The 21,480-nt window shown below is 41.7% G+C and overlaps 1 protein-coding gene across 1 annotated transcript; it reads right to left on the bottom strand.

Moving 5' to 3' along the window:
* Window positions 1-7,238: 7,238 nt before the first annotated feature.
* On the bottom strand, window positions 7,239-16,787 carry FUT4 (fucosyltransferase 4). Its single transcript, XM_023554726.2, is given in 4 exon segments — window positions 7,239-15,139; window positions 15,142-15,183; window positions 15,185-15,283; window positions 15,286-16,787. Coding segments are annotated over 4 exon segments (1,713 nt in total). The 5' UTR covers window positions 15,553-16,787; the 3' UTR covers window positions 7,239-13,834.
* Between the last annotated feature and the right edge of the window lie 4,693 nt (window positions 16,788-21,480).

Here is a 21,480-nt window from a genome sequence, read left to right as displayed (position 1 = left end):
GTTGCCAAAAACTGATGTCTAAATAAGTGTGATTTGTGGTGTATGGTACTTGCTTGTAGAATTAAACCCATTGCTGAAGAGTCAGTACTGACTCATAGCTACCCTATAGGACCGAGTAGAACTGCTCCATGGGATTTCCAAGGCAGTATGAGTTGGAATCAACTCATCAGCAAATTTTTTTTTTTTTTTTTTAATCTTTATGGAAGCAGATTGACACATCTTTCTCCCCAGGGAGTGGCTGGTGAGTTTGAACTGCTGACATTTTGGTCAACAGCTGAGCACTTTAACCACTGTCCCACCATGGCTCCCTTGCTTACAGAATTACTGGGCAATAAATGACCTTGATAAGTCTTCAAAGAAGGAACTGAGTAGACTATGAATAATTTCCAAGGGTGCTATAAAGTACTTGAGATTACTTAATTATGAAACAATGAAAAAATGTATAGAACTTTAAAAATCATTCTACAGGACTGCTAGCAAAATAAAGTGCTTTCAAATGAAACAAGGCTTACGAATGAGTAAAGACATTCATTTCTTTTGGCTTTAAGGGCAATTATCTGTTAAGACTCATCTAAATCACAGATATCATTTAGAGGAGTATAAAAAGAAAGGAGCAAATAAAAAAATTGGAAACTTTAAAAGGGCCACCTGGATTGCTGAGGATTTTATGGTTAGTTATGTGTGGACATTATAAATAGATGCTCTTTTAAAGTGCAACTCAGAAAATACTACAAAGCGTTTATTTAAAAAAAACTCATAGCAACCCTGTAGGACAGAGTAGAATTGTGCCCTATAAAGTTTCCAATGAGCAGCTGGTGGATTTGAACTGCCAGCCTTGTGGCTAGCAGCCAAGCTCTTAACAATTATACCACCAGGCCTCCGTAAAGTATTTATAGTGCCCTGAAAACTCAAATAGGTACATGGCTACGTGGAAATAAAGGGGAGCTTTGCAGTTAATCTCATTGATTTGCTTCATAAATTGAGAATCAGAGAGCAAAGCTACTTGGTCTACTATGAATGAATCACCTTAATATCACATCAATGCTTTTCAGTAAGCGAATAACAGTATTTCATGCAAAGAGATTAACCTGTTTACTTGTGTGTGGTCGTCTAGTCTAGACCGCCTAAGTATCCTAACCTAAAACAGTATTATTAGCTAAAAATCTAGGATGGCACCACACCAAGTTGTTGGTGCATGGACCATTTCAGTGTCTTGGTTCAGAATGTACTGAACCATTTTCCTTCCAGTACATCAAGGAAAAGGAAAATATTGCCAGGTTTTTAAACAATGAAAAAGAAAAATCGTTGGTCATAACTAAAAGCAACAATGAAATCATCACATTCTTTTATTTCTTAGGACATAAAAACCTGGGAGAATAAGGTTTTTGTGGTTAAGTGGCCTAGTTCAAGGAATAAACTTAAATAACTGAACTGTGCCTCAAAAGTACATTGAATTTCTCATATAAGTCTGCCTTTAAATGTGAGCTCAGAGTTGTGAAAAAAAAAATCATTAATATTATAAAAAGAAAGGCAAACAGGCTGACCAATTTTTTAAAAAAAGGGAAGGAGAGAAGGAGGAAGGGAGCAAAGAAGGCAGTAAGGAAAGTGGACAACATAAGAAAATAAACGTGTACCCTGATATAATAGGTTCTGCAGACATCTAAGAAGCCCTGGAGTGGCAGACGGTTAAACACTCAGTTGCTAACTGAAAAGTTGTCAGTTCAAACCCATCTAGCAGCTCTACTAGGTGAAGAAAGGCTTGGCAATCTGCTTACAGCCAAGAAAACCCTACAGGGGCAGTTCTACTCTGTAATATGGGGTCATGAGTCAGAATCGACTCAACATCCCCCAACAACAACAACCAAACACTTAAGGAAGAAATAATACCAATTCTACTCAAACTCAAAGAAAATAGTAGAGAAGGCAACCCCTCCAAACTTATTACCAAAGTAAGCATTATTAACACCAGGCAAAGATATTATAAGAACAAACCAAAACTCAAAACTACAGACCAATATCCCTCCTGAACATTGATGCAAAAATCCTCAACAAAACATTAGCAAAAATCTTCATGGCCTTGGGTGTGGAGATGAATTTTTAGGTACAACTCTAAAACCACAACCCATAAAATAAAACATTGATAAATTGGATTTTATCAACATTAAAAATTTCTGGTCTATGAAAGACACTGTTCAGAGAATGAAAAGACAAGCCACATACTAGAGAAAATATTTGTAGAACATACTTCTGATAAAGAACTTGTATATAGAATATGTAAAGAATTAATGGAATACTATTCAGCAACAAAAAGGAAGGAACTACCCATACACACAGCATGGATGAATCTCAAATGCGTTATGTGAAGTGAAAGAAGACAGACTGAAGGCTGGACACTGCATGCTTCCATTTATATGACATTTCGGAAAAGGAAACCATAGCAATTTGGCCATGGTTCTATAGACATAGACTTAATCTCAGGTATAATTTCAAATAACTGAAATATGACTATAATTCTTCCCACTCCACATTGAGGGTAAGGGAGCAGGAATGGGAGTGGGGGGAGGAGGATGCATTTTACTTAGATAATAGGTTGGAGACAGAGCTAGGTTTAGATGAATGAAAGAAAAATAACTACACGTGAGGGAGCAACCTAAAAATAAAAAATACTTTTAATATGCACTTTTGACATAAACAACAGTTCTATCCAAAGATCTTTTCTTTTTAATAAGTTGGTATAATATAGAATTCAAATAGTATAAATAAATAACTATAAATGGGCACATAATGTGGTATGAAAAGAAAAGCAACCAATTGCCAGGCTGTTATTATTAAAATAGTACTGAAAAATCAGTGTTCTGGTAATTGAAATGACTTTTCCCCAAATTTTATCATAGCCTCTGGTTCTTTGTTTGCTTGTGGTTTATATAATATAAACCTATTAATAATGGAAACTATTTTAAACCAAAGATGCCTTAGATACGAACATAATTCCAGAATAATGACACTATAGCAAGACAGGATATAGCTGATATTTAAGAGGGAATAGATACATTCTAGTGTCCCAGTTTTAGAGAAGCCCATGGAGGGAAAAATCCATGAATTCATACTACATTAATAGCACTTAGGTCAAAATGCTGTAAATAGTTACAAAATTCCTTTTTGAAGCTTTTTTTAAGGTTCTTTAAATTTCTCAGATGAAATCTAAGCAAGCATCCTGAACATGATAAAATGCTTTTGATCCCTAAACTTCTGGTTCTCCCAAAACAAAGAAATAATCAGCAGCCCCCACTGGACAGCTCAGCAGCACACACGCACACCCCTCTCCTCCCAATTCACTCACAGCCAAGAAGATTTTGGGCAGATTGGAATGGGGCGTGCACCACAGATAGCCTAAACCTTTAATCACCAATCCATGAGTAGGGAGGCTATTCTTCAAAGATACAGTACCACATTTTTCATACCCAAAATTGGGAAATATGGAGAAATGTGTATAATTACAAAATTTTATAAATTGTGGGCATTGAAAAATCCAGGGCCATAACTGCAATAAGTTCATACCTGAAATCAATGACCTTGGCTCCATAACACCCTAGAGCCAGCACTATCTTCGTGTTATCAGTATCCCCTGTCCATTCGTCACTAAGAATGCAGAGAACCAGGGACTTAGTAAGATGAAGAGAAGCCTTGGCACCAGGTGGCTCTATAGAAAAGAGCAGTTGCATTTGCCAGACTCTCCTTTCCCAGCCCTGCTCGGGGGCTAACCCAGAATCTTCTCTACCTCTTGCCAACCTCATTTTCCTAGGGCCTGGACCCTATTTCCTGTACTCCTAGCAAGTAGCTATGATCTTGCTCCAAACCACATGGCCTGACCACCTGAAACCACAAGGCTGCTACCCATCTGTCCCAAGTCATATGCGCTGGCAGGCTATTGTACTTTTCTCACAGGATCACATCTGCTGTTAATCTGATACTGGTTCTCACTGCAAAGTCTCTGGGCTCTTGTAGTTAACATGATAAAAGCTGCCAGCAACCACCCAAAGGTATTGCCTTTCTAGAGAGTCAACCCACCTTGTCAAAGCCTTTCCCAATTGTCTTAGTCATCTAGTGCTGCTATAACAGAAATACCACAAGTGGATGGCTTTAACAAAGAGAAATTTATTCTCTCACAATCTGGTAGGCTAGAAGTCCAAATTCAGGGCATCTACACCCCCCCCCCCTTTTTTTTTTACACTAGTGGGAAGGCTTTCTCTCTGTCGATTCTGGAGGAAGATTCTTGTCATCAATCTTCCCCTGGTCTAGGAGCTTCTCAGGTCCAAAGGATATGCTCTGCTTCCAGTGCTGCTTTCTTGGTGGTATGAGGTCCCCATGTCTCTCTGCTCGCTTCTCCCTTTTATATCACAAAAGAGATTGGCTCAAGACACAATCCAATCTTATAGATTGAGTCCTGCCTCAACATAACTGCCCCAATCCCATCTCATCAACATCAAAGAGAGAGGATTTACAACACATAGGAAAATCACATCAGATGATAAAATGATAGACAATCACACAATTCTGGGAATCATGGACTAGCCAAATTGTCGGATATTTTGGGGGAACAGTATTCAATCCATGACACCAATCCTGGCTCTTTCTTTCCAAATGTCCAGAAACTGAGGTCCCTGCAAGTTATGTGCCCCCACATTGTACAGATGATACAACTCAAATTCAGAGTAGTTAAGAAAGTTGCCCATACTAAGCAGCTAGTGATTAGTGAAACATTTAAACTGGGAAACTGCAGCATGCATCACAATGATTGCAAAATTTAGTCTTAATGAGAGACAGAGCACCACAACGAAAGAACACAGACTTTGGAGTCAAGCAGGTGGATCTATTTGAATCCTGACTCAGTTACTGTCTTCATGACTGTGAGCAAGCCCCTTAACCTGTCTGACTCTCAGTTTTCTTGTCTCCAAAACAGGGATAATGCCTGCAGTTGTCATCTATTGCTGCATAACAAATTACCCCAAAACATAGGGACTTAAAGCAACAAATGTTTATTATTTCATAGGTTCTGTGGGTCAGGAATCCATGCACAGCTCAACTGGGGACCTTTGGCTCAACGTCTCTCATGAAGTTGCACTTAAGTTGCTGGCGAGGCCTGGGGTCTGATCTGAAGGCTGAACTTAGGGACAGGCCACTTCCAAGCTCACTCACATGGTTGGCAGGACCTAGCTCCCTGAGAGCTGTTGGACTGAAGCCTAGGTTTTCACCAGCTGTTGGCTGGAGGTCTCCCTCAGTTTCTTGACACAGGGCAGCTCACATCATCTCAGTTGACTCCTTTCAGAGCTAGCAAGCTAGAGAGTGAGAGAGGGCCCCCAAGACAGAAAGCCAGACTTTTTTTTTAAAGTATTTGTGGTATTTTTGGTGGAAACAAGTTCCTATTCAACAATTTCTACACATGCCATTCAGTGACATTGGTTACATTCTTCACTTCAATGTTGTGTCAACATTGTCATTATTTCCATTCTAGTTGTTCCATTCTCATTACCTTAGCCTTATTGCCCCGACCTCCCCCCACCGACCCCGCCAACCTTCTCATCCATGCTTTAGAATAACTGTTGTTCATTTGGTCTCATATAATCTTTTAAAAGAGTACTCAAGGAAAGCCAGACTTTTTATAACCTAATATCAGAAGTTTCAGCCTATCATGTCTGCCATATTCATAGAAGTCACTAAATCCAGCCCAAACTCAAGGAGAAGGGATTACATGAGGATGTAAATATCAGGAGTCTGGGATCAATGGGGTTATTTTATTTCACTAATGTGAAGGGTAATATTATTGCTATATTTATATACATAAATAAATTATATATCACTATATTAAAATATATACTATATATTACTATACACAGTAATATATATATTACATATAGTAAAATTATTACTATATATACATAATATACTATATATATTGAAACCCTGGTGGCATTGTGGCTATAATAATATTGCATATATATATATACTAAAAATACTATATACATATATATATACAGCACAGTGGTTAAGCATTTGGCAGCTAACCAGAAGGTCAGCAGTTCACATCCACTAGCTGCTCCTTGGAAACCTATGGGGCAATTCTACTATGTCCTATAGCATTGCTATGAGTTGGAATTGACTTGATGGCAATTGGTTTGGTTTTGGGGTTTTTTTTTTGGTTTATGTATATATACACACATACGTGTGTGTGTGTGTGTGTGTGTGTGTAAAGCATCCAGCATATAGCAGGAACTAACAAATTACAAATATTATCAGTGAATGACAACTTGTGGTAGAGAATCCTTGCATAAAATCCATGAATTTGTACCTCCCCAAAAAGACTAGATAAACTGTAAGGCAGACTTATTCTTAACTAAAGGTTTTTGGTCACCAATACGATTGTGCTTAACTGCATTTCAGACTAAGTTTCAGTCAGTGGAAGTAACATGTCTAGAATGTGTACTTAACATTATGAGAATGAGAAAACCATAGTGTAATGGCAGGTGTTCCTAGTTGCTAGGAGAGCAAAATCCCTATAGAGATTAGTCATTTTGAAGGTGACACTTAATAATCACCTTAACAATAAGGTGATGCCTCGTAGTTTATTTTTAACTTTCATATCCGTGGAAAAAATCAGGTAGACAAGTGTTGAGACCAGAGGCTGCAGCACTGTTTTTCAGAAAGAACATTAAAAAAAAAGTTTGTGGTGAAGGAAGTTCGTTCCTGAAATGTAATCCTCTGCCTCCTCCTGTTAAGAGATTTTTTTTTTTTAATTCTGTGACTCTGCACATCTCCCCATGACATGCCTTTATTATGAAAACAGTTGTCATATGTTGGAACTATTTGCCAACATGTCTGTTCTACCACTAGAACGTGAACTTTCTGAGTGCAGAGTCCTTGCCTTAGTTTTATTTATATCCCCAAGTCCTAACACAGTGCCTGGCACATAAAAGGCACTCATGAAATGTTTGTTAAATGCTATTAAATAGGCTATCTCCACCTTCCCGTTTTAAAAACAATTGAGATTAAGCTGCTTAGCACTCATGGTTTAATACGGCATTATTATTATCATTATTATTTGTATACTTATGTGAGATCCAGTAATTTAAAACAAACATTAATTCGGAGATCTCAAAATAGATCAGTCATAAAAATCCAATTCTTTAAAACTTATTTGAGACTTTCAGGGAATGGTGACTTCCCCACAAGAACATATCTTTTTTAGAAGACCTCTTTTCATCCCTCTCCAGAAGAGAAGAAGAAACGCCGGGCGCAGAACCCCAATTCCTACTTCACGGATGTGAAATGCCTAACCCAAAAAACCAAACGTGGCCATCAAGTCCATTCTTACGCATAGCAACCCTATAGGACAGAGTAGAACTGCCCCCTAGGGTTTCCAAGCAGCAGCTGGTCAACCTTTTGGTTAGCAGCCAAACTCTTAACCACTGCGCCACCAGGGTTTCCATGAAGTGCCCAGGGTACTGTAAAATCACCACGGTTTTAGCCATGTAAAAACAGTGGTTTTGTGTGTTGGCTGCGCCATTGTCCTCTGCCTGCCTAGAGAAGGAAAGGCCAGGCTCACAGAAGTGTACCTAGGGATACTAAATCATGTCTCTTCTAAGAGTCAGTTGGTGATTATGCCTATATAAAAAAATAAACTTCTCTAGAAGTGGATATTGAGTTGAGCTGAAGTATGCTAACTAGGAATGAGAAAACACTGCAGTGAGTATGATTTTTCTCAGATGAAAAAGACGCATACATAAGAGTTCAAGAATCTGTTGTAATGAATCGAGGGGCAGTGTTCTATTTCCGCTGGAATGTTAGTTTATTCCTTGTTAAATCCTGGCTTTTCCCTGTCAGAGTTCTTGATTTCATTCCGCATTTGCCAGCAGACGCTAAATTTCAAGCTGAACAAAGGTTTCTTTCCAGAAAAGTGCTTTTGAATGGTGGGTTTTAAAATATTCCTTCATTCTCTGTGCATATGTTCCTTCTTTACACTCTTTTGTTGTCATTTAACCTTTATCTTTCTTATTTGTCCCCTTCCCCTCTTTTTCTTCTATCTGATCTTCTCACCGTCTCATCAAACACTTCTTACCCATTTACCCCAGTGTCTTCCCTTTTTTTCACTCCCCATCTATATTCACCATCTGTTCTACTTTATAGTGTCCCTTTCTTTTTACTCATTTATTATTGAATCTTCTTTTCTTGTCCTGCTTCTGTCCTCAGCTGGCCATCATTATATTTCAAAGTCTCTACTTAAATGAGCACGTCGGTGTGTATTGAAGGAGGGCAGGTCCAGGAAGCAAAGAAAATATTCTGAGCTTCATGTTCCGCCCAACTTCAGGTTTTCCACTTCCGGTACTATCACTGCTGATGTTACGAAGCAAGTTTACCTCCTCTGCTCTCTACCTGCTCTCATGTTTCCAATCTTTATAATAGATTCTACTTAAGAAAAAAAAAAAAAAGGGCATTATTTAATTTAGTGAACAGGTCTAGAGTCAGTACAAAGAGGGCATCAGAGCACTTAGTAAAAATAAATTGGACGGAGTGGAAGGCATTGTCTTAGTTATCTAGTGCTGCCAGTGCTAACAGAAATACCACAAGTGAATGGCTTTCACAAAGAGAAGTTTATTCCCTCACAGTCCAGTAGGCTAGAGGTCCATCCAAATTCAGGGTGCTGGCTCCAGGGGCAGGCTTTCTCTCTGTTGGCTCTGGAGGAAGGTCCTTGTCATCAGTCTTCCCTTGGTCTGGGAGCTTTTTGGTACAGGAACCCCAGGTCCAAAGGATGCACTCTATTCCCTGAGCTGCTTTTTGATGGTAGGAGGCCCCCCTGTCTCTCTGCTCACTTCACTCTTTTATTTCTTAAAGAGATTGGCTTATGACAGTATTTAAACTTGTATATCTCATCAGTATAACCCATCTCATCCATTTCATTTCATCATAGTGATAGGATTTACAACACATGGGGAAATCACATAAAATTGTGGACAATCACACGATACTGGAACTCATGGCCAGATATTTTTGGGGGACACAGTTCAATCCATGACAGGCATATACTACTTATGCCCCTGGAGAGGAGTCACCAGATGAGGATCAAGAAGCCAGACAAGAAAGAGCAAGAGGATGTAGTGAGCTGAACCCAGTGCAGCTCAGAAGAGGCAAAGCCATCATTACCAGCCTAAGGGTAACGAACTTACAGAAGCTGTCCCCTGACCAAGAAATATCCGGTATGTCATTATTGAACACAGTGCATGGAGGGCATACACTAGAAACAAGGAGTCGTTTCCATCTCATTAATCATTTTGTCAGAGTAATCTGAACATGGATACATAAATGCTTGATTTGTTAGAAGAATGTGTAGCATAAAAGTGCCTGAGACACATCCAAGAATAACTTGAAACTTATTCAATGCAATTATTTACCCTGATAATTATCAGGGAGGAGCCTGGGTGGCGCAAGTGGTTTGCAAGCAGCTGCTAACCTAAAGGTTCCCAGCTCGAGTCTGCCCAGGAGCCTTGCAGGAGAAAGCTCTGGCAAACAGCTTCTGTCAGGGTTACATCTTCGAAAGCTCTATGGGACAGTCCTGCTCTGTAACACGTGGGGTCACTGTGAGTTGGAGGCTGACTCAATGGCAGTTAACAACAATTACCAAGGATTTGGCTCCTCTCGCTGATATCTAAGGCATGGGACACTTTAAAAAATATGGATTTTTAGTGCTAAATCAGTCTCCCTCTCTGGTAGCTGGTTTCCTGTCAATTTACTCCTGCTATGTATGAAGTCATTTCCGGACCGTAAGGAAAGCACATTGGGAGATGAATCAGCTCTTTAAGCCCTAGGGTGCCAGTTAGTAGAACAACAGCAAGTAGAACGAGAAAGTCCCAAGAGATGATTTTGTCCAACCCCTTCATTTTTCAGTTCAAGTGACAGAGGCTCCAAGGGGTGGGATTTGCACAAACACAGCTGGTTCTGCCACTACCCCTGTGACCTTAGGCAAAGTCCCTCAATGGGTCCGACCTCAGCTCCTTCCTTTGTAAAAAAGGACTGATGATAATCGCAGCGAACATTTTCCAAGTGCTTCCTATGTGCCAGGCACTATACTATTTTAGGTGTCTTAGCTAATCCTTCCTCCCAACTCCTCCATAAATTATATATGATTATCTTCAGTGAGGGAGGAGGATATCAAGGCACAGAACACTTAAGTTATTTGCCCACAATCAGATAATTAGGAAATGTTGCAAAGCTGGATTAGGAACCCAGCAATCATTCCCTCCAGAATTCTTAAATTCCAACTTTTAAATTGCTTCTAAGTAACCATCAGCAGGTAGTTTCTCAAATTCCTTAGATCTTTTGAAGTCCAGAGCAGGGTTGGCAAACTATGGCCTGCAGGCCAAAGCCAGCCATCCCATCTGTTTACATATGGCTGCTTTCACACTAAAACAGCAGATCTGAGTAGTGGCAACAGACTGTATGGCTTGCAAAGCCTGTAATATTTACTCTCTGATCCACAACAGAAGAAGTTTGCCAACAACCCTGGTCTAAAAAAACCGGTTGCCGTCAAGTCAGTTCTGACTCATAGCAACCTTACAGGACAGAGTAGAACCGCCCCACAGGGTTTCCAATGAGCAGCTGGTGAATTCTAACTGCCAACCTTTTGATTAGCAGCCAAGGTCTTAACCACTGCGTCACTAGAGCACCACCTCTGGTCTAGAGCCTTGAAAATTTAGAGCACTTTTATAGTTGTATAGTACTTTACAATGTACAAAGAACGTTGGCATACATCATCACATTTAATCCTTGTTCATGCATTATAAAGGTTACAACTCAGAGAGTTTAGGTAACTTGCCTAATCGAAGCCAAAGAGGCAGAAAGTGGCAGGGCCACGTACCCAGGTTCTGACTCTAAATTGCAAACTCTTTCCGTGAAGCTACTCTGTCTCCCCTAAATTATTGCCAGGGAAAGGCTTGGGAACTGCAGAGAAGCTGCAAAGAAACCGCAAACCAAGTCTAACTGTCCTGATTCATTTGCGTCATTCCAGGTGCACTCATGTAATTAGTCATCTAGGCGCTGGGTTTTTTTTTAGTGCTAAAATATTATTAAATTTGTAGCATACGTAAAGGAAATGTTTATTTCTTAAAAGAAGGGCATGACAATCATAGGAAATATACTTTGAAATACATGAGATCATTCATATGCATTTTTATATTAAGGCATGTGAAGTTTGAACCTACCCAATTTAGAACATGAATGATAACAAAATGAGCAATTGCCACATTTCTCTTGCTCTTTGAAGCGATTAGCCTAAAAAAATAGTCTCTTTGTTCCATACCAAAGTTTGCATATGAATAAGATTGCAATTATGCCATCCTCATGCTACTCAATAAATATGTTGTTAGTTTTAAATGGACTTAATACTAAGACCACTAGTAAAACGATAGATACAGTATATGAACATGAGGCTTATTTAACTACATAGCTTAACCAAAAAAAAAAAAATTTTTTTTTCCCCAAAGGAAGCATCGTTGCTTCTTCTTAGTCTGCAAATTCAATTTAGATGGCAATGACGATTCTTAAAATAATATGGCTTAGCTTTAGGGACTCTTTTGAAATACTTGAGTCTGATACGAGGATGATGGATCTTCCTTTTTTTTTTTTTTGAGATGTAACATACCTTGAGATTTAAGTTTTACTCGTATTAATGGGTTTTGAGAAGGGGGGAAAATTGGGTACTCACTATGTTAGGCACTTTCCCGTATTTTATTTCCCGAAATGCCCACAATGAACTGTGAAGCATTTTCCTCCCCCCATTTTACAGACGAGGAAGGTGGGGCTCAGAGTTATTAACTAATTTGCCTGAGGTCACACTGCTGGCCTTCGACTTTAAACCAGATTACCTTCAAAACCCAAGCCCTCCCCCACTGCCTCGTGTAGATCCCAGTAACACCAAGACAATTGGCAAGTATCTCATGAAAACTCATTTTAAGAATAGAACGTTATCTTTATTGGATGGCTGGTACATTGTCATTGTGATTCTGCCCACACCATAATACTCTAATGAATATTTTATCCACAGATTTTAATTTCTCCTTGTAAGGAAAAGAATCGAGGCACCTAGAATTAAATGAACTTATCAAGTAAGCCTGCAACAAACACATAAAAATAATCCTTAAAGACAAACTGTTGTAATCAAATGCAACATTCATGTTTACAGCAGAATTCTGCATAAAACTAATTAATCTTGGACCCTATCCACAGTTAATAGTCACAAAGGGTCCTTTTATAATAAAGAGAAAAAAAAACAGCATTATATCAGACTGTAAATCAACTGATTTTCTAATAATTTATTTATGATCTGCATCTCAAAGAGTGCCAATTTAAACAAATAGGTTCTGCCAACTGTTTTATCAGCATTCACTAATTTTTGGTAGTGGTAAGTTATAAGAACTTTAAAGAACGGGAACTTGCCTTATACATTTTTCTATCTTCCCAGTGTTTGGCACAGAGTAGGCCGTTAAATACGCTACTCATTCAACAACTTTTTAAAGTTAATGTATATATTTTCAAGGTTGGTCCCATAGCACAGTCTCAGGGATATAAGAAATGGGAGGAATCTGCACTGTACTGTTATGCAGACTAGGTGGGAAGCCTGCTGGTACCCGGGAGAAATACAGATTTCACCTTTAACGAGAAACAGAGAAGTTAATCGTAGGCACTGATTTAGTTCCTTTCCCTAAGAACTAAACATTTAACCAAAAACTGACAGAAACATAAAAACTGCCACTAACAGACACCATGAAGCTGTGTTTTCCTTTTGCGTGATTCCACAATGCAGTGTAGTGTCTTTCAATGCTCTGCAGACAAGGTAATGCCAGCATCCCTGCAAGACTGACAGTCCTGTTTTAATTTCAGGTCCAGTAAAGACACAAAATAAATAACACTGTGGAAAGTGACACTGCGGCTTCCTTATTTCTGTTTGTAAACACAGACTGGTTTTCTGGGAAGAAGGAAGAAGTTTGCTTCTGTCTTATTTTCACATCTGTAATTTTCATATGCTTCTTTAAAAATCCGTGTTATAGAAAAGCAGAAAAGTACAGAAGTAATAAATTAGGAGATGATTATTCACATTGTAAAGGGATTCTCCACAGGGTTTCTTTAAATATTGAACTCCCTTGGGGCATTTAACCTGGGATTTGATTTAAATGCAGCTTTTCAGGAATACATTTCTTGTGTAAAGTTGGGCACACCTATGTGTTCATCTCACTCCCCTCCAAGGAAATCCAGCACCTTGTTTCCATTCACAGGGCAGGGGAACACGCTGTCAATGACTTCTTCCTCAGGAGGTGAGGCTTTGAAGAATCCAACCAACAAAGAGAAAGACCCACTTGCGGGCATAGTCCTTCCACTATCAGGCAACATGGCTTTCTATAACCAGGGGTTTGCTTCAGGGACCCGGGATACTTGAGCTGGTGAACAGTGTGTATATTTGGAAGCGTGGCCTACAAGTATGGAGCAAGACACTCAATGGCTTCTTGTAGCTATCAAGATGGGCAAGAGGCACTTACCACTCCTGAAAACTGATGCCCACCAACAGCAGAGGGAGCCCAACTCCTAGGTGTGCAAAAAATCATGATAGCCCAGGATTCTTCCCACCTGACCTTATGCTGTATAATATTAATTGGTAAGTCATTTTCCCTATATACCAAACAGGTGTTTGGAGAAATCAGTCCCATGATTCGGCAGTCAAAGAGATGTACAATCAAAGGATCAAAAAGCTGACGACTGGGCTTCCCTGGGTCACACCCAGTGGAAGGCAGCTTCATTGCTCAAACCAGTGGGCCAAGTTGCTTATGCTCTTGGGCCGGTCCCCAGCAGTCTGCACGGCCTGGCAGACCCGGCACCAGGGCTCGTCCCAGAAGGAGGTGATGTGCACCGCGTAGCTCCGGCGCCAGTTGAAGTAGAGGCGGTAGACAGCCGGGTTGCGGTCGAGGAAGAGCAGGTAAGCGGCCAGGGAGGCTGCACTAGGGAAGTCATCTACATGGATAAAGGCGCCGCGGGGCAAGAAGCGCTCGTAGTTGGTACGGTTCGGGCCCAGGACCACCGGCACCGTGCCGGCCAACAACGAGTTCCGCCAGAGCTTCTCGGTGATATAATCCAGGTGCTGCGAGTTCTCGAAGGCCAGGTAGAACTTGTAGCGGGCCACCGTGTGCAGGAGCCCGCTGTCTGGCAAGGGCCGTCCTGGCCCGCCCTTGCCAAACACGTCGACAAACACGTGCTGGGCCAGCTGGTGGTAGTAGCGGACTCGGGCATGGCGCTCGTCCCAGTGGCTCACCACCCAGGCGACCAGCCCCCGTTTCCGGGCCAGCGACGGGACCAGGCCCAGCGGCTGGTCTGTGGGGTGGCTCCTGGGGTACAGGTAGCCATAAGGCACGAAGACGTCTGAGTCGACCCGGTAGGAGAGAGTCCAGTTGAAGAGGTTGCTTGCCAGGTTTCGCAGTCCAGGGGAGTGGGTGGGCGACTCGAAGTTCATCCACACCCAACGTTGGCCCGGGGGCCTGGAGCCCGAGACCGCCCCGGCTTCGGCTGCCGCTTCCTCCTCGTCGTCTACCACGAGCAGCTCCCGCTCCTCGGCAGTGCGCCCCCGGACGTACCAGGGCGGGGGCCAGTCGGGGGGCCCCTTCACAAGGTCCCGGTGGTGGAAAATCACGGCCTGCGCCTCCCCGTAGGCCGAGCGGTCGGTGAGCAGGCGGCAGCCACCGATCTTGAAGCGCAGCCAGCAGTCGGGGGGCGGTTTCAAGGCGCCAGTGCGCCCTCGGAAAGGCTCCCACCACAGCAGCACGCGGACTGGCCGCGGCGGGGCCGGAGACGCCCAAGGCAGCGGCGGCAGCTGTCCCCAGCAGGCGTAGGCGGCCAGCGCAGTGCATATCAGGCCCGCGGCCGCCAGCGCCGAAGGGCTCCGGGACAGTTCCATGCCTCTGCGCCGCCGGTGTCGCCGGTCCAACGGCGCCCCCATGGAGCCGTCAGGCAGAGCCGCAGCCCCCTGCGCGTCCGCAGACGTGGAGGAGCGGCGCCAGCTCTCATGCTGCCTCTGTGGCTCCGGCCGTCGCTGCAGCTCGCCAAGCCGCCGCAGGCCCTGGACTGGGAGGGGGCGGTCCCGGAATCTAAAGGCCAGCGGGTCCGGATTCCCTTCCCCCGATTCACCGGCGGGGCGCGCCACCAGGGCGAGGTGAACCGGCCGAGCACTGCAACCCGGAGCCGTCCCGTCCCTCCTCCACAGTGCCCCTAACCGGGCCGGCCCGGCCAGGCCCGGGGCGTTTCCAACTGCGCCTCCGCCCACTCCCCACCTCCACCAGGGTCCAGCCCCGCAGACGCTTCACCCGCTATTCGAGATCTTGTCTCTGGACGCCCCGGGCTTCGCCATGCGAGCCCACCGCCCAGCCTTGCTCCTGGGTCCTTCCCGGGATCCCTCCAAGCTACACCCCAGCCCTTGCTCACGAGGCCAGAACCCTCGCCTTCCAGAGTGAGGGCCTGTTTCATCCCTGGGCGCGTCAGGGGGACGCGAGAGCAGGCGCAGGCACGGACGTCAGGCAGGCGAGGGGGGTGGGGGGGCTGAACCTCCCCGAAATCCCCTTGGGAATCCAAGTAGGTTTCCTTCCGCACTGCCCAGCTATCCAGCCCTAGAGGCCACGGGAACGTCCTGGCAGAGGCTGGGCTAGTGGCCAAGACCTCGTGGCCAGCCGAGACGGGCCAATTGTGAAGTTAGTCCCCAGCGACGAGGCCCACAGTGGTTATGCATTTTGTGAAACCAGGTTTTCAATATGACTAGCTGGTGTCCTTAATAAACTTCCTGCCTGTTCGGTGAGATGAAAGTCACTATTAATTTTACTAGGAACTTATGAAACAATTAAATTTCTGCAGTCAGGATTATGCAAAATACTTTGGACTATAAATATCAAATGATGACTAAGATAAATGTTATAGCTCCCAGGTTTAGTGTCACAATGGATGGCTTCAGATTTATCAGTATGGCAGCAATTGAGGCATCTACAGCAACCATTTAAAGAATTGTTTCCCTAAGGCTTGAATTTAAGTTTCAGGATTTGGGCATTCATTTATGTTATTCAACTTTTTTTCGGAGAAATTCTAAATAGGCCACGGGCGGGGCTGCTAATCTAAGCGAGGAGGTAGTTTTGATAGGAGTTTTAGTGGATTACAGCTGTGTGTATCCGTGGGTTCCCAACAGAGCCAGAGATGTTACATAGTGTTGAGTACCAACAGACATTTGCTAGGAATGGTGACAACTTGCCAGTGGGTTTTTTTTGGGGGGGGGGTCAGTTTTTCCTTTTTAAAAAATGTTGTTGAAAATAATACACAGCAAAACACACACCAATGCAACAATTTCTATATGTATAATTCAGCGATGTTGATGACATTCTTCGAGTTGTGCAACCATTTTCACCCTCCTTTTCAGAATGTTGCTCCCCCAATGACATAGGCAGACTGCTGGCTAAGCTTCCTATCTAACCCTTCCAGTTCCTGTGGTCCAGTGGATCCCAGATGGATAGTTCTTTAAAGGAGCACGATGCTCAAGGCAGACATTCTTTACTAATTAAGCGAAACTATTGGTTTTTCTAATTATTTATTTATTACTGTTTTTTTTGTTGTTTTTTCCCTAAACTTTCTTCTTCTTTTTTTTAATTATGATTTAAGTGAAAGTTTACAGAGCAAATTAGTTTCTCATTAAACAGTTAATACACAAATTGTTCTGGGACATTGGTTGCTAACCACTTTTTTATAATTGTGATTTAGGTGAAAGTTTTTTTTTACAGGATAAATTAGTTCCTCCTTAAACAGTTAGTACACAAATGGTTTTGTGACATTAGTTGATAGCCACTTTTTGTGTGTATGTGCGCTGCTTTAACTGAAAGTTTACAAAGCAAATTAGTTTCTCATTAAACAATTAGTACACAAATTGTTTCGTGACCTTGGTTGCCAACATTGTGATGTGCCAACACTCTCCCCTGCTCAGCGTAGGTTTCTCCATTTCCATTTGTCCAGTTTTCCTGGCCCTTCCTGCTTTCTCATCTTGAGAGCCAACACAGCCAGGAGCTGCTTAGCCATTATCAAGCAAGACCTGCTCCTCCGGCCCATTAGCAAACAAAACCTTAGGTGATGGTGATGGGTGTGCCTCGACTGGGAGCTGCTCAGACCAAGCAGGAACATACCCCCTCCTATCCGTTGTCCTCAAAGCACTGGGTATGGTTCAAGCCAGTCAAACCCAGTTTATTAGCCTGATGCAAAAAAAAAAATGTGATTTGTCTTACTGAGCCTGCACACCATGATAATCTATGTAGTCCATAATCTTTGTGTATACAAGTTTCTGGGAGCTTGATTTGAGGTATACATTTCCTTGCTCCTTGCCTGCACGCTTGCAATAAACGCTCTTCCTCCCTCCTCACCTCTGTGTGTCTTTATTGATGAGAGGCCACCTCCCTCCTCACCTCTGTGTCTTTACTGATGAGAAGCCACATCAAGTGGGACCTGCTTTGGGTAATGATCTTTGCTTTTGGCCTGGTGTGTCCATTTAGTCTCATACACAGAGCTGAACTACATGTCTCATTTTTTGTTTTATAGGCGTGTCTAATCTGGCTGAAGGATGAACTTCAGAAGTAACTTCAATACTGAGTTAGAAGGGTATCCCAGGGCCATGCTCTCAGAGTTTCTCCAGTCTCAGAGCAGTAAGTCTGATCTTTTTCTGTGAGTTTGAATTTTGTCCTACGTTTTTCTCCTGCTCTGTTCTGGACCCTCTATTGTGATCCCTGTCAGAGCAGTTAGTGGTGGTAGCTGGGCACCATCTAGTTGTTCTGGACTCAGACTTGTGGAAGTTGTGGTAGTTGTGGTCCATTAGTCCTTTGGACTGATCACTCCCTTGTGTCTAGTTCTCTTCATTCTCCTTTGCTCCAGATGGGGTGGAGCCAGTGGATGTATCTTAGAGGGCCTGTCACAAACTTTTAAGACCCCAGCTGCTACTCACCAAAGTAGGATGTAGAACATTTTCTTTATAACCTATGTTATCGCAGTTGAGCTAAGTGTCTCTTGAGACTATGGCCTCAGCCCTCAGCCCAGGAACTCAGTCCTTCAGGGAGTTTGAATGTATCTATGAAGCGTCTATCGCTTTGCCTTGGTCAAATTGTGCTGACTTCCCCAGTACTGTGTACTGTCTTACCCTTCACCAAAGTTACCACTTATCCATTTTCTAGTTAGTGTTTTTCTCACCTCACCCCTCCCCTCCCTCATAACCATCAAAGGTTGTTTCTTTCTGTGTAAAAACATTTTCTTGAGTTTTTATAATAGTGGTCTCATACAATATTTGTCATTATATGATTAACTTATTTCGTTCAGCACACTGCCTTCCAGATTCATCCATGTTGTGAGATGTTTCGCAGATTCATCATTGTTCTTTATCATTGTGTGGTATTCCATTGTGTGTATGTACCATAGTTTATTTATTCATTTATCTGTTGATGGGCACTTAGGTTGTTTCTATATTTTTGCTATTGTGAATAATACTGCAGTTAACATGGGAGTACATACCTCTATTTGTGTGATGGCTCTTATTTCTCTAGTATATATTCCAAGGAGTGAGATTGCTGGAGCGTGTGGTACTTCTATTTCTAGCTTTTTAAAGAAGTGCCATATTATTTTCCAAAATGGTTTTATCATTTTGCATTCCCACCAGCAGTGCATAAGAATTCCAATCTCCCCACAGCTCTCTAACATTTGTTATTTTCTGTTTTTTTTTTTTTTTTTTTAGTGCAAGTAATGTCAGGGTAAGATGGTATCTCATTGTGGTTTTGTTTTTTAAGGGCTAGTGATCAGGAGCATTTCCTCATGTGTCTGTTAGCTGCCTGAATGTCTTCTTTGGTAAACTGTCTGTTCATATCCTTTGCCCATTTTTTAGTTGGATTATTTGTTTTTTTGTTGTAGAGGTGTTGGATTTTCCTGTAGATTTTAGAGATTAGGTCTTTGTTGGATACGTCATAGCCAAAAATTTTTCCCCATCTATAGGTTCTCTTTTAACTCTTTTGCTGAAGTATTTTGATAAGTATAAGTGTTTAATTTTTATCTAGTTTATCTTCTGGTGTTTGTGTATTTTTAGTTATGGTTTCTATCCTATTTATCTTATTATTCTCATTAAGACCCCTAGCATTGACCCTATTTTTTTTCTTCCATGATCCTTATTATTTTAGGTTTGATCCATTTTGAGTTAGTTTTTGTGTATGGTGTGAGGTGTGGGTCCTGTTTCATTTTTTTACAGATGGATATCCAGTTTTGCCAGCACCATTTGTTAAAAAGACTATCTTTTCCACAATTAACTGACACTGGGCCTTTGTCAAATATCAGCTGCCCATGTGTGGATGGATTTATATCTGGATTCTCAATTCTGTTCTATTGGTCTATGTGTCTGTTGTTGTACCAGTACCAGGCTGTTTTGACTTCTGAAGCTGTAGAGTAGGTTCCGAGGTTAGATAGTGTGAGGTCTTCTACTTTGTTCTTCTTCTTCAATAATGCTTCATTTATCCAGAGCATCTTTCCATTCCATGTAAAGTTAATGATTAGTTTTTCCATCTAGTTAAACAATGCTGTTGGTATTTGGATCGGAATTGCCTTGTATTTGTAAAATGCTTTATGTAGGATTGACGTTTTCATAATGTTGACTGTACCTATCCATGAGCATAGTATGTTTTGCCAATTAGATCTCTTTTGCTTTCTTGCAGTAGTGTTTTATAGTTTTCTTTGTATAGGTCTTTTACTTCTGTGGTTAGATTTATTCCTAAGTATTTTATTTTTTAGGGCCTATTATAAGTGATATCGCTTTCCTGATTTCCTTTTCATAGTTCTTTTCATTGGCGTTTAAGAGTCCGACTGGGGATTTTTGTATGTTTATCTTGTATTTTGTTACTCTGCTGAATCTTTCTATTAGTTCTAGTAGTTTTCCTGTGGAGTCTTTAGGGTTCTCTATGTATCAGGATCCCTGGTGGCACAGTGGTTAAATGCTACAGCTGCTTATCAAAAGGTCAGCAGTTCAAATCTACCAGCTGCTCCTTGGAAACCCTATGGGACAGTTTTGCTCGGTCCTATAGGCTCCCTATGAGTTGGAATCAACTCAATGGCAAAGAGTTTTGGCTTTTTATGTGTAGTATCATATCATTTCCAGATAGGAATAGTTTTACTTCTTCCTTACCAATTTGGATGCCCTTTATTTCTTTTTCTTGCCTTATTGCTGTAGCTGGGACTTCTAGCACAATATTAAATAGGAGTGGTGACAAAGAGCATCCTTATCTTGTTTCTGTCATTGTTTGGTTTTAAGAAGACTTCAGGGGATATTTTGGTTTAGAGCTTAAAGATTATCTCAGGGCAATAATTTCCAGCATTTATTCAACCTCAATTGCTCCAGAAAGTCTCTGCCAGGTGTTTTTGATGTTATGTGTAGAGAAAATAAACTTGGGTTTTCCATTTGGATTTACTGTTTGGAATGCCTTCTTTAAAAATAAAGTACTGAATTTAAAAGCTTCCATAAGAGTGGTTTCAAGTGGCACTGCCCCTGTACCTCACCCCCAGTCCCAGCACAGATTGGGAGTTGGATGGACAGTTGGATGCTCTGGCTATGCCCATCAACCTTGTAAGATTTCTTCCTACACATGAAAACCTTTTGTAAAGGTTTTGGGTTTTTTATTTCCTATATATATGTTTTTTGAGCTCTGGTGATGCAGTGGTTACATGCTCAGCTGCTAACCAAAAGGTCGACAGTTTGAGTCCACCAGCTGCTCCTTGGAAACCCTTTGGGGCAGTTCTACTCTGCCCTATGGGATTCCAATTCTGACTCAACGACAATGGGTTCGGTTTTTTTGTTTTATAAATTTTTTTAACCTAATTAAGTTGATTGTCATTGGACCAAGAAATTTCTGTGATTTCCCATTCTGATACCCCTATTTTTTTAATTAAAAAGAAAAAATTATAAATGTACAAATTGTTTTAACCACATAAAAAAAAGGATGTATTGACTTTTCGTGCAGTTAAAAAACTATACACTGATGCGCTTTCCTCCCACACCTCAGTAAATTAAAACATCATAAATAGAGCCTAATGTTGTGTCAACATGGTAGGAAGGCATTTGCTTGCTTGCATTCTTCCTCCCTCACTCCTAATTTTCCCTTAAATCCTCCAGATGGTCCAATTAAGCCAACTTTTTGTATGCAAAATATTCATATGCTTATATTACATGAATATAAATTTCCATTGCATCCACTTACTTTGATAGGTTGTGATGCCACAGACTGCCCCTACTTCAATAAACTCCCCGTCTTATTTTGAAGGGCTGGGGGGTGAGGAAGACACTGGGCAAGAGCATGTGGCTAGATCGGTGGAAACTAGTCATGACTTCTCCACAAATGACTGACTGAA

The sequence above is a fragment of the Loxodonta africana genome, chromosome 7 (genome assembly GCF_030014295.1).
Source record: "Loxodonta africana isolate mLoxAfr1 chromosome 7, mLoxAfr1.hap2, whole genome shotgun sequence".
Classification (NCBI taxonomy): domain Eukaryota; kingdom Metazoa; phylum Chordata; class Mammalia; order Proboscidea; family Elephantidae; genus Loxodonta; species Loxodonta africana.
Note: the sequence above shows the minus strand (reverse complement) of the source record. Positions and strands in the feature narration are given on the sequence as shown.